Source organism: Notolepis coatsorum, assembly GCF_963971535.1.
Source record: "Notolepis coatsorum genome assembly, chromosome: 2".
In the NCBI taxonomy this organism is placed as follows: domain Eukaryota; kingdom Metazoa; phylum Chordata; class Actinopteri; order Aulopiformes; family Paralepididae; genus Notolepis; species Notolepis coatsorum.
The window spans coordinates 64046655-64061391 of NC_140166.1; the positions used below are offsets into that span (position 1 = coordinate 64046655).

The 14737-nt window shown below is 44.1% G+C and overlaps 1 protein-coding gene across 1 annotated transcript in view; it reads right to left on the minus strand.

The window, feature by feature from the left end:
- The window catches only part of tp53bp1 (tumor protein p53 binding protein, 1), a 102085-nt gene that overhangs the window by 68687 nt on the left and 18661 nt on the right, over positions 1-14737 (minus strand). The window contains exons 8-11 of the mRNA XM_084308193.1: positions 3105-4318; positions 1911-2016; positions 1727-1821; positions 1351-1538 (exon numbers count right to left, since the gene is read on the minus strand). Of these exons, the coding sequence (XP_084164319.1) occupies positions 1351-1538; positions 1727-1821; positions 1911-2016; positions 3105-4318 (1603 nt within the window). The remainder of the gene's footprint in view (positions 1-1350; positions 1539-1726; positions 1822-1910; positions 2017-3104; positions 4319-14737) is intronic.

Genomic DNA, 14737 nt, shown 5'->3' on the forward strand with positions numbered 1-14737 from the left:
ACCTTAAAAACTTTAAATGTCAAAGAAAGAACATTAAATACCTAGGCTGCTATATGAGCTCTCTGAGAGTGCAATCATCCAATCCACCAAGCAACTCAAAACAAGAGTGAATACCAACAGAAGAATATTGCAGGGGAATTTGGCAAATGTTTTTGGGCCGCTACCCACAGGATTAGCTGTGTTGCTCATTCCACGAATGCACAATCCTTACAAGTTGTACCTCGTTGTAAGGGTGACTAATCAGCCTTTCCAAAGATATAAAATACAATACCAATTGGTATTATTAACACTTTAAGTGCCCACCACGACATAACACGTGTTATCAGCCCGCCCCCTGAATGCCCACCACGACAATTAGCGTGTTCTTTTTTTATTAGCGATCTGAATTCATATTTCATCAACCGAGTCTCTCGTTGGGAAACCAGCCCCATCAGGAGTTCAGATGTGAAAAAAGCGCCCCCTATCGTCTCCCAGATGGTAATGCACCCTTTTGGAATGGACTCAATGAAAATGGATGAGAAAAGAAAAATCCAGAATCCACATTTTACTTCTCAGGCATGTAACCCGAGCCGATTGCAGTCATTCTGGTCCCTCAGAACAGCATGGAATATGTGTTTCGAGCACCCAGCATTGGATCAATAAAAGCAATCGATTTTTGGAATGGCGATCAGGAATTGGAATGATCTTTTTGGAGAACATCTGATCTGAGGTAAGGAATCTATTTTACAAGTCTTGGGATAATCAGAGTTGTATTCGCTGAACTCTCAGCGTTCGCCCTATGTGTGTGTGTGTGTGTGTGGGATGGCTTTGAGGAAATCAGAGAATCGATTTTTCAGATCGCCTATATAGCGTGCATACGTACACATATACTATCGATAATGTAGCGTTTATTTGAAAACGATTCATAAATAGGCCAACAAATTACAACGTTTTTGTGTATTCTAAAATATTCCAGTACAGGGCGTTTATTATGGAATCTTTTAATTTTCCTTGAAAACGAGGGCTTTTCAAAATGCTATAAAACGAAAATTAACTGATAAAAAAACAATCCGCTTCGACAATGTTGACTGGAAAACGAGTCATTGATAAGCGACAGGCAGATTAGACACATAATTTAAAACATAGATTAGGCGATATTAACGTTAACATTGAAGTGGATGGTGGGCATTCAAGCACTAAATCGTGCGCCCCCTGCTGGCACTGAAAGTGTTAAAGGGGAGGAATAATCGACCGAAAATAACGTTTCCGAACTTTTTTTGAGGAGTTTATATAGTAGGACTCAAGCTCTTTTAAATGTCATATCTTTGTGTCTTTTAAAAGCTGTTTTCCTGTATGAATAAATCAACCTACATGAGAAAACTCCGGCTGGGATGGTACGGATAGAGACCTCTCCAACACAAACCCCGGGGAATTCTGGGAAACAGGGGTGGACGCAGAGGGGCGTGGCTTGAAGACGCCTTCCATCTCCATTGGCTCTTCTTTCTCCTTTACTCCCGTTTGGACAGCAGGGGGCGGCAGAGCCGTGTCCATCGGTTCACCTGACGGACAAACATGATCCATTTACCAAGCGTTCATATTCTCCCTATTGAGCAGAGAAACTATATAATCATACCCACACCATACTGTAACATAACGTTGTTACCATGGAGATGCTGTTACTATGGTGACGGGCATGGTAGTTACCATGGGGAGATGCTGTTACTATGGTGACGGGCGTGGTAGTTACCATGGAGATGCTGTGACCCAGTGGGAGAGTTTGGGACGATCAGAGGCGTCTGACTCAGAGGGTCCTGGGTCGGCGCCACATAGTCAACTGAACTCCTGTAGACAAGACATCACAGGTTAGGGGTTCCATTCCCTGTGTAGAGCAAGGCACCAACGTGGCCAGGGTCAGGGGTCAGGGGTCTTACTGTGACAGGCTCTGCTCCACCAGGGTGCCGTGGCCCGACAGGTGAAGCAGACGCAAGGTCTGAGCAGGAGTTGCCGTGGGAACGCCCTGGTTATCCAGCACTGGACCTGAGAGAGAGAGAGAGAGAGAGAGAGAGAGAGAGAGAGAGAGAGAGACAAAGGGGGAGAGAGAGAAAGGAGAGAGGCAGAGGGAGAGAGAGAGGGAGAGAGAGAGAGACAAAGGGGGAGAGAGAGAAAGGAGAGAGGCAGAGGGAGAGAGAGAGAGAGAGAGACAAAGAGGGAGAGATAGAGAGAGAGAGATAGAGAGAGAGAGATAGAGAGAGAGAGGAGAGAGAGAGAGAGACAAAGGGGGAGAGAGAGAAAGGAGAGAGGCAGAGGGAGAGAGAGAGAGACAAAGAGGGAGAGATAGAGAGAAAGAGGGAGAGAAAGGAGAGACAAAGAGAGAGAGAGAGGAGAGAGAGAGAGACAAAGAGGGAGAGAAAGAGAGACAAAAAGAAAGAGAGAAATAGGGAGAGAGAGAAAGGAGAGAGGCAGAGGGAGAGAGAGAGAGACAAAGGGGGAGAGAGAGAAAGGAGAGAGGCAGAGGGAGAGAGAGAGAGACAAAGAGGGAGAGAGAGAGAGAGAGAGAGAGAGAGAGAGAGAGAGAGAGAGAGAGAGAGAGAGAGAGAGAGAGAGAGAGAGAGACAAAGGGGGAGAGAGAGAAGGGAGAGAGGCAGAGGGAGAGAGAGAGAGAGAGACAAGGGGGGAGAGAGAGAAAGGAGAGAGGCAGAGGGAGAGAGAGAGAGACAAAGAGGGAGAGATAGAGAGAGAGAGAGAGAGATAGAGAGAGAGAGAGAGAGAGAGAGAGAGAGAGAGAGAGAGAGAGAGAGAGAGAGAGAGAAAGGGGGAGAGAGAGAAAGGAGAGAGGCAGAGGGAGAGAGAGAGAGACAAAGAGGGAGAGATAGAGAGAGATAAAGAGGGAGCGAAAGAGGGAGAGATGGAGAGAGATAGGAGAGACAAAGAGAGAGAGAGAGATACAAAGAGGGAGAGAAAGAGAGACAAAGAGAAAGAGAGAAATAGGGAGAGAGAGAGAGAGAATGAGAGAGAGAGACAAAGAGGGAGGGAGAGAGAGAGAGATGAAGTTCTGGCCCTCATTCCAGACAGTGGGGCTAAACTGTGGTCCGGTCTGGACTGGTTTAGGAGTAATAATAACACACCTGTACCGCTGTGGTCAAACAGGTCTTCCTGCGAGGACAGCAGTTCAGAATCCTGCTGGTGGAGTAGAGCCTGTACACTCAGGGACCCCCTGCTGGCCTGGCTCTGGTCCCCCCTGCTGGCCTGGCTCTGGTCCCCCCTGCTGGCCTGGCTCTGGTCCCCCCTGCTGGCCTGGCTCTGGTCCCCCCTGCTGGCCTGGCTCTGGTCCCCCCTGCTGGCCTGGCTCTGGTCCCCCCTGCTGGCCTGATCATGGGTCCCCCTGCTGGCCTTGTCCCACCTGCTGGCTTGGTCCTGGTCCCCCCTGCTGGCCTGGTCCTGGGTCCCCCTGCTGGCCTTGTCCCCCCTGCTGGCCTGGCTCTGGCTCCCCCTGCTGGCCTGGTTCTGGGATTCCCTGCTGGCCTGGCTCTGGCTCCCCCTGCTGGCCTGGCTCTGGGATTCCCTGCTGGCCTGGCTCTGGGACCCCCTGCTGGCCTGGTCCCACCTGCTGGCTTGGTCCTGGGTCCCCCTGCTGGCCTGGTCATGAGACCCCCTGCTGGCCTGATCATGGGACCCCCTGCTGGCCTGGTCATGAGACCCCCTGCTGGCCTGGTCATGAGACCCCCTGCTGGCCTGATCATGAGACCCCCTGCTGGCCTGGTCATGGGACCCCTTGCTGGCCTGGCTCTGGCTACCCCTGCTGGCCTGGTCATGAGACCCCCTGCTGGCCTGGTCATGGGACCCCTTGCTGGCCTGGCTCTGGCTCCCCCTGCTGGCCTGGTCGTGAGACCCCTTGCTGGCCTGGTCATGGGACCCCCTGCTGGCCTGGTCATGGGTCCCCCTGCTGGCCTGGTCATGGGACCCCCTGCTGGCCTGGTCATGGGACCCCCTGCTGGCCTGGTCATGGGACCCCTTGTTGGCCTGATCGTGAGACCCCCTGCTGGCCTGATCGTGAGACCCCTTGCTGGCCTGGTCATGGGACCCCTTGTTGGCCTGATCGTGAGACCCCCTGCTGGCCTGATCGTGAGACCCCTTGATGGCCTGGTCATGGGACCCCTTGCTGGCCTGATCGTGAGACCCCTTGTTGGCCTGATCGTGAGACCCCTTGCTGGCCTGATCGTGAGACCCCTTGTTGGCCTGATCGTGAGACCCCTTGTTGGCCTGATCGTGAGACGCCTTGCTGGCCTGATCGTGAGACCCCTTGCTGGCCTGATCGTGAGACCCCTTGTTGGCCTCAGACCTGGGACAGGACACACAAACAGAAGGGGTAGAAACATTGAAATTATTCAATACTGATTGATCAGGTCCTACTCAATCACTTTCAATTTGTTTCATTCTACCTTTTATTTATGAAACTAAACATCCCACCAAGAAAAGAGATCACGTTTTCGAGTTGATTCTTTTGCCGGGATGCATCAAACGGGGTGAACAGTGTGACAGCCAGTAAGATTGCCATCAATCAACAAATAACAAACACAACGCAGGTCCTACTCAATCTGAATTATTTCTCAGTGTTGGATCCTGTCCTTTTTACTATTTATATTAATGATATTGTTTCTTTGAATGACTGTCATGCTCATTAGTATGCGGACAATACTAATACTACTACTGTGTTCTGTATCGCTGACACTGTTCAGTTGGCCACTGAGGACCTTTATTCAGGAAGCTTTTATCCATCTTTATCGTCTTCAATGCTCACTAAATGAAATGTATGCTGTTTTCCAGAGCCAGAAATGTTGATTATGATGAAGTACATATATCTACTGTAAGTGGTTCTAACACAGAGAGTCACGGAGTATAAATATCTTGGCTTGTGGCTCAATGAGAAGTTTTCTGTTAAGTTCCATGTGGATATTCTTGCTTCAAAGCTGCAACAGAAAAGTGGCTTCCTGTACAGAAATAGATCCAGCTTTCTGTGATTAGTAGAAAGAGGAGGATTTTTGAAGCCGTTTTCTTTCAATGTTGGACAATAGTAATTACACCCTCCCTCTCCTCGAGACCAGTCGCTTCCTCCTCTCGCTCCTCTCCCCCTCTTCTATCTGCTATCTGCGCTCCGTGCTCCGTGCCGTTGTCAGACTCTACTCAAACCAACTCGATATGGATCTAATCAGCTGGTCACTTTCAGTAGTGGATCGCATATTTTCGTCAAGAAAGCAGAATGAGGCTGACCCTCTCTGCCCACTTGGGACATTCCAATCGGGCTGCCAAATTGACAGTTGGGGCGCGTGGCGGAGTTCATGCATATTCCCCCTAGAAATTGAAGATGCGGAAGACATCTGGATTATCGCATTCATGCTACTCGGCTTTGGAGCACTTGCGGTCTGTGGCTGGATATGCTATAAGAAGCTTTTGGATGGCTATCAGATTTTGGCCAAGATTGAGACCTGCCTCAATTAACTGAATAAGACACTTGCTGCGTTCCACGCAGATGACCAACGACTGCACTCAAGTCATTCTGGACAGAGTTGTTAAAATTCACTCTACTCAAAACCGAATTTAAATCGTAAGGGGCATTTTACTCAGAAGGCATTCTTCTCTTTCTGAGTGCCTTCCAGCCAGTGTTGTGCTAGTTACTGAAAAATAGTAACTCAGTTACTTTACTAGTTACTTCATTTCAAAGTAACTTCGTTACTGTACTAGTTACTTACACCCAAAAGTAATGAGTTACTGTGAAAAGTAACTATTTAGTTATTTAAAAAAAAAGATAAAAAAAAAAAGATAGCTCCCGAGTCCCATGCCCTATAGTACTCAAAATCGGTTGATCAACTTGACAGTTTCCATTCACATCACCGAACTCTGCTAAGCAATGTGGTCTAGATACAAACACAAATCTGACACAAACAAATGTTGTCCCGAGTCATATAATAAGAAGTGCGCCGGTTGAAGGAACAGCCTTGATGTCGCCGGAGCGTTTCATTATAACCATTATAATTCAAGGGTACTACGACTATGCTTGCACCTCATGGTACCAAAGCACCTCAAAGGCGCTTAAAACAAAATTACAAACATCACAAAACAAACTGATCAGACTACTACTTGACCTGGACCCCAGAACCCACCTCACCCCTGCCCACTTTGACAACCTAGGATGGCTTAGAGTAGACGACAGAGTACAGCAACTTGCAATGGGCCTGGTCTACAAGATACACTATACGACCGGGGTACCCATGTACATGTCAAAATACTTCCCAAAGGTCAGTGAATACCACAACCACTACACCAGAGGAAGCTCAACAAACCCAGATTCGGCTCAAACAAGGGACTAACGTTTCGCAATTATGCCACAACAATGTGGAACGCCCTACCCAAAGCTAGGGGTAACAGTACTGTATATTTGAATACCGTTTATGTCACAAATGTATCAGTACTAAATACCTATATGTCCCTATGCCATAAATGTCATGTATGTTGTGTATGTCATAAATGTCTATATGAATTGAAAATGGGGGACCCTGATGGAAACAAGACAAACGTCTTTCTCAGGTCTGCATCCCCTTAACAATTGTATGTATTGAGCCGTACTGTATTGTACCCATTCTGCAATCTGTTAAATAAAGTTTTCATTCATTCATTCATTCACCATCTTGCAAGTTGCAACGTTGTTTAAGATATCAATCAAAGCATTGCAACGTTAGAATAGTTAGGATATCAATTGTGCATGAAAGGACTATATTTATATTGTTTGATTAGTATTATGAGATTCCCTGGCAGATTTCGTACAGTCAAAATCCGTTGATCAACTTGAGTTTCAGTGAACACATTGCACTGACTCACCGCAGTTAAAAGTCACGTCGGTTCATTACAACAGCGTCCCAGGGTTGTTTGAATGCATTACCGTAAACCTGGAACTAATCGCGCACTCGAAAAACAAGAGCGGCTGATTTGACCACGCAAAAGCAAAAGACGGCTCACTTGACCGCAGTAAGTCTGCGGTGGTTGAGATGTAGTAATGTTACGTTAGTCCAGTTGACTCCAGCAGCGCCTCAAACATGTTCTTTATCTCGTTTCCATGTTGTATATTAATTATCTCTCCAAGTAGTTGCTAAATGGTTTGTTAGTTTGTTACTGCGTTCTTTTTATGTAGATTCATAGCGAGCGTTTGTTTTGTTTACAATAGAGAGGGTCTATTTCTTTCCGTAGCCGCATTTCTTGCGCACTTCTGATTGGCCAGTGGCCAGACTCGCCTCGTATCATTCTACGCGGGTGGGGATGAGGATAATAATAATAATCACTACCGCTCGCTATCAATCTACGCCGTATATAACGCAAATAACGCAGTGACGAACCATTCAGTAACGTAAGTAGCGTTACTGAATTTCAAAAGTAATGCGTTAGAGTACTAGTTGCGGCAAAAAGTAACTTCGTTTCTGTAACGCGTTACTTTGTAACGCGTTAGTCCCAACACTGCTTCCAGCCAAAACAAATTCCGAAGAGGCGACTCACCAAGGACATAACCCACAGAGCTGATAAGACTTTCTCAGCTGTCGAGAAAGCAGAATGAGGCCCTCCCAATCCCACCCCCTGCGGGTGCTCAGCGCCTACATGGCAGCAGAGCTACACTGTGGCTGGGGGGCACCAGGAAGCTGATGATGTCTCGCCCTCCCAATATATGATATGATACCCACTAGGGGTGCACCGATATATCGGTCGGGTATCGGTATCGGCCGATAAGTGCCTTGTTATCGGTATCGGCCGATAAGCTCAAATGTGCCGATAGCAGTCACCGATAAATAACCATCAATTTGTGTAGCGTCAAAAGGCAAAAAAAATAAAAATCACTCGCGACCTACCTGCACAACGCCCGCCGTCCCCCACACACACACACAAGCTACTGCATCAGTTACTACTTATGATTAACAAGGCATTCGTTTTGTGGCATTAACGTTATATAGTTAGTGTTACACGGACAATAACATCAGCATATTATTATTACCCATAGCAGCAAGGCATTACTCCGAGTCCGTTCATAGCTCAGTTCCATTCCGTTGCAGCATGAGCTACCGGGAGGCAGAAGACTAACGTTACTGGTGAAAATGTGATTTACGTTGGAATACTCCTTTGCCAACTTGCTGTACTTTGCTTGCAGGTCTGCAGCCATTATTGCTGGATTATGAATAGCCCCAACTTTAGCCAACGTAACGTTATGGCTAAACCTTTAACATTAGTTAACGCTAGCTTTCGGTTAGCTGTTCAATGCTAATAACACAACCAAGCGAACCCATCAGAGCTCCCCATCAACACCGCTCTGTCGGGAGGATGGCATTTAAGAAAGTATCTGCTGTTAAAATGACATTCGTTTTGTGGCATTAACGTTATATAGTTAGTTACACGTTCAATTACATCAGCATAGTATTTACCCGAAGATAGCAAGCAAGCCGTTCATAGCTCGGTTCCATTCCGTACCCAACTACCCATTCTGCAATCTGTTAATAAAGTTTTCAACCAGACAAATGTATAGAAAGGCTTTGTTTTATTATAACATTTGTTGCAGTAAAATCATTGTGTCTCGTTTGGCCATCCTGTGGAGCGTGCTGGTCGGCGGGCACTGCCGGGCAGCTAACGTATTAGCTTGTTGTGGTTCTGAGTTTGACTCGCATTCTCGCAAGCAGATCAATGGCGGCATGCCCCCGAAGTAGAAAATGAATAAACGCTTGCCGATTGGTGGTAAGAACAGCAGGAGGTGGGTGCTAGCGGTGTGGCGTAATTGGCCGAATCGACTTGTCAATCAAAATGGTTCCATTGCATTGGTTGAAAGCTCTGGTTGAGAGAATAGTATCCCGCTGCAGGCCGCCAGAATGGTTCCATTGCATTGGTTGAAAGCTCTGGTTGAGAAAATAGTATCCCTCTGCAGGCCGCCAGACGATACTGGGAGATAGTGATACCATAAACATATTTCTTGATGTTTCCTTTTTTTAAGTAAGTAAAGAGGCCTACAAATACAAACATACACATACAAATATACAGTAGTTTCATAAAAAAAAAAAAAAAAAAAAAAGAATATTAAAAAAAATTACAAATACTTATTTTTTGCCACAAGTATCGGTATCGGTATCGGCCGATTGTGTTAGTTGAACCATCGGTATCGGTATCGGTGGCCAATTTTCATATCGGTGCACCCCTAATACCCACCACTGTGTCCTTTATGATAGATGATACCCACCACTGTGTCCTTTATGATAGATATGATACCCACCACTGTCCTTTATGATAAGATATGATACCCACCACTGTGTCCTTTATGATAGATATGATACCCACCACTGTCCTTTATGATAAGATATGATACCCACCACTGTCCTTTATGATAAGATATGATACCCACCACTGTCCTTTATGACAGATATGATACCCAGGGGGCACCAGGAAGCTGATGATGTCTCGCCCTCCCAATATATGATATGATACCCACCACTGTGTCCTTTATGATAGATGATACCCACCACTGTGTCCTTTATGATAGATATGATACCCACCACTGTCCTTTATGATAAGATATGATACCCACCACTGTCCTTTATGATAAGATATGATACCCACCACTGTCCTTTATGATAAGATATGATACCCACCACTGTCCTTTATGATAAGATATGATACCCACCACTGTCCTTTATGATAAGATATGATACCCACCACTGTCCTTTATGATAAGATATGATACCCACCACTGTCCTTTATGATAAGATATGATACCCACCACTGTCCTTTATGACAGATATGATACCCACCACTGTCCTTTATGACAGATATGATACCCACCACTGTCCTTTATGATAAGATATGATACCCACCACTGTCCTTTATGACAGATATGATACCCACCACTGTCCTTTATGATAAGATATGATACCCACCACTGTCCTTTATGACAGATATGATACCCACCACTGTCCTTTATGATAAGATATGATACCCACCACTGTGTCCTTTATGACAGATATGATACCCACCACTGTCCTTTATGATAGATATGATACCCACCACTGTCCTTTATGATAAGATATGATACCCACCACTGTCCTTTATGACAGATATGATACCCACCACTGTCCTTTATGATAAGATATGATACCCACCACTGTCCTTTATGATAAGATATGATACCCACCACTGTGTCCTTTATGATAGATATGATACCCACCACTGTCCTTTATGACAGATATGATACCCACCACTGTCCTTTATGATAAGATATGATACCCACCACTGTCCTTTATGATAGATATGATACCCACCACTGTCCTTTATGATAAGATATGATACCCACCACTGTCCTTTATGATAGATATGATACCCACCACTGTCCTTTATGATAAGATATGATACCCACCACTGTCCTTTATGATAGATATGATACCCACCACTGTCCTTTATGACAGATATGATACCCACCACTGTCCTTTATGATAAGATATGATACCCACCACTGTCCTTTATGACAGATATGATACCCACCACTGTCCTTTATGATAAGATATGATACCCACCACTGTCCTTTATGATAGATATGATACCCACCACTGTCCTTTATGATAAGATATGATACCCACCACTGTGTCCTTTATGATAGATATGATACCCACCACTGTGTCCTTTATGATAAGATATGATACCCACCACTGTCCTTTACGATAGATATGATACCCACCACTGTCCTTTGATAGATATGATATCCACCACTGTGTCCTTTATGATAGTATTGATACCCACCACTGTGTCCTTTATGAAATATATGATACCCACCACTGTGTCCTTTATGAAATATGATGTGTCCTTTATGATAGATATGATACCCACCACTGTGTCCTTTATGATAGATACTTATTATATCAATGTTGCACATCTATGGATCGGGCCAAATCTACTCGTTCCAATGACTAAATTTGGATTTAGTATCACCAGGCGTGCATGAAGAACCGAGAATGAAATCTACTGTATTTACAGTCCGCTTTTTATTTTTGCGACGGCTCCGCCATTTTGAAACGGATTTCAACACGGATGGTTGCTAAATGTTCACAGAAGGGAGACAAACTAACTGCGCTCCAAACTATGCCAATAATGTTCCGTTTTGTGGTATATAATCCAGAGAAATAAAAAATTATAATCAGGAAGTAATTTGCTTCCAGAAAGCTGGAGAACCCTAGGAGATGTCGTTTTTCGAAATTTCAACGCTCATTGAAAGCCCCATCTTTCCTTCATCATAATGACTACAGCAAAATGGCCGCTCGGATTTATTTCCGGTCGAAATTCGCAATCTATTGAATACAATTCCTAAACTCATATTTCATTAACACTTTGTGCACCATTCACGTCGTACAACGGGTTTCAAGTTCATGCGAATTCTGCCAGATCACGGCGTACGACGTTATTGTGATCATATTTCATATTTTCGCCATGGTATTCATATTTCACTCACAGAGCCTTGTATGATGCTGTGGGACTCAGCACAACTCTGCAACGCTTCAACACTGCCACCTGGTGGATGATCGGCGAGTTGCCAAACCGGATATGCCAGTTGCATATCGGTGCGTCTCCTAAATACGTCCGGCCACACGCATATCATCCCAGGACTCTAGCCACACACCGTGGATATGGATCGCTGCCATAACTCAATAATCCACATGATTTGGGCGTGTATTAGTATTATACAAACCGGAAATGGATCGCCTCGATCCCCATCAAATAACTGGGATCTGTTTGCTCCAGTATCATCGCCCAACGGTAAGAGGAGGCTGCCGTGACTTTCAGCGTTTTTGTTTATCATTATCGATGCAAACTGCTCTGATCTATATATCACCCATACTACATGAAGCATTTAACGACGATCACGGAATTATAAACGACCCACCCCCCGTTCACCCGCGCATGATCAGTCATAACGTTTAGGACCATGTACAGTTGACATTTTTAATATAGCTTGGATCGGTATCAAACGGTATTTGATCATCTATATAATGCATTTATGTCTATATCTCACGTTCTAGGAATTACTGCAGAAAACGATAAAAACATTTATATTCTAGACGGTATTTTTGTATGAATGAAAAAGTAAACGTTCCTACATCCTGAACGATAGATAAACGATGTTGAATGGGCATAGTAATGTCAATTTAACAATACAATTTAAAAGGTTATAGCCCTGCAAAGAAGGTGAACATCTCCATAGACTTAGACTGGTGGCAGTGATCAAACATTGATGGATATAAGCGTGGCAGTTAATGTGTTAATAACACTTTAACCTATTGGTAAACAAATGTATTGCTGAAAATATACACTACGACTGCTGTTGTGACATGGTTAGGGTCTTTACTCTTAACTAGGGATGCTCGATATTGGCTTTTTTACCGATACCGATATTCCGATATTGTCCAACTCTTAATTTCGATACCGATACCGATACCGATATCAACCGATACCGATATATGCAGGGTTTCCCCCCAAAAAAACAGAATAATTTCAGGTAACTAATAATTTCACTGGATGCATTCAAAAGGCTTTCTAAATGTAAGCATTATCTGTGCAAAATATGATAATTAAAAAAGTAAAGATTAACATTACATATCTCTTGTTGTTGAATTAAACCAACATGCATACTTTTGACAATAAATAAAATAAGAATTGGTTCTTACTTGCTTGCCTGGGTAAATAAAGGTTAAAAAAAAAAAAAAAAAAAAAAAAAATTGTTTTTTTTTTTTTTTTTTTTACCGATACCGATATTTTCCGATATCACATTTTACGGCCGATATCGGCCGATAATATCGGTCGGCCGATAATATCGGACATCCCTACTCTTAACACAATGGCGCCCGACCACGGAGATCTCCGTGTTTCGATTCCACCCGTTGTGGACAGAAGGACAGATATATCCGTGGCAAGTTGTTTTGGCTTTTATTCCATTTTAATAACCTATTCAAGGTCGCCGAGCTGCACTGCAGATGTACCCTACTCTTTGAATACACCAAAGTGCAATACCGGCCAGATCCTCTTAGGGGCGCTATCGCAATAATAGTGTGTTCCCTGTGGCAGAAGTTGTCTTTTTAATTTTTTATCTCTAATGTAGTTTTCTACTCACCTGAAGCGATAGCTATTGTCTGTTGCACGGAATACCTTTTGGATCGCAGATTTCACTATGATGCAGTAAGGGGATTTATCATCAGCCAATGGACATATCGATCTACCAGATGGCGATCGATAACGGGGAAATGCTCGGGGGGATCCAACCGGCTCATGGTAAGATCTTTTTCACGTAAATTACAGCCCGATCGGGCCTTGTTATGATACGATACGATCAGCGTATGTGGCTACTTAGACGAACACGTTATTGGTAATCAATAATAAGAAACGACGTCCCCCGCCCCCCCCCCTTTCATGCATACATGCTTGAGGATCGTGCCAATCATATGAAGTTTGAGTTTTAACTGTAGCATCTGTATAACGGAAATGCCATTGGATATAACTAGGGATGGTTACCGAATTCGGTACTTTTGAGGTACCGAACCGAAACACGTCGGTACTACAGAGTATCGAATCAAGTGAGATACCGGAGAAAAAAAAAGATTTTTTAATTTTTTTTTTACTTTTTTATTTTTATGTCAACGTTCACACGCACAATATATGCTTACCTAGGATTTGACTTGATTCAACAACAAAGCAGTCGGAGCAATGACAAGCCGAAAACTGTCAATTGTAGTTATTTGAAGTTTGGATTTTTTTTTTTACTACTAAAGTACCGAAAAAAGGTACCGTTGGGTACCGGTATCGATTCACAGGTACCGGTACCGGTTCAAATGTGAAAGGTACCCATCCCTAGATATAACGTTAGTAGCTATTAGCCCTTTATCTAGCCTTCCAGGAAATATACTAGACCAAATGCCGTATAACGCTTATATTCACGGCGCTATAAAATGAGAACGTATTGATGAAAAAAAAATTCTTTAAGCCATTTTGAAGGGACGGTTTATGGACTCAATTGACAATGAGAATGGACAGATAGCAATACTATAAAGTATAGATTTAGCTCTACAAACAGCCCCAACTCTGTTTACAAAAGCTGGTCCTCTAGAGATTTATTAGACGCATCCCAATGGCCCCGAATGTGTTAAGATACATTTGAAAGAAAAACGCAACATTATGTCCTACAGTCTAGAGCAGGGGTGGCCAACCAGTCAGAGACTAAGAGCCACAAAAAAATGACTGTGGTACCACAAAGAGCCACACCATATACCAGCGTTTCTCAACCTTTTTTTTCAGTCACGGCACCCTTCATGTGTTTATAGGTCTCACCCTCTGGCCTCTGAAGTTGCTAATGTCTTTTTTATTTGGGCCTCACAGGGTTAAAAGTACCCTGTGAGACCCACGGTTGCAAAATTACAAAATCACTTTTAGCCATTTAAAAAAACAATGTTTATTTAAAAAATGTTAAAGGGGAACTATTTTACTATTTCTTTCACTATTTGGGCACTTTTACACAATTCCTGTGAGTCTATGGAACACCTAGGTTTTTTTCAAAAAAAAATGCATTGTTTTGTATTTCTAATCAAGTACTAAAAACCGCATTTTTCTACCTCAAGATCTTAAGCCGTTTTGAGGCTGGGCTCCAACCACTGTGTGGCCTGGTGCCAACTGCCACATCAACTGCCACATTATTATGCAGCTGAGA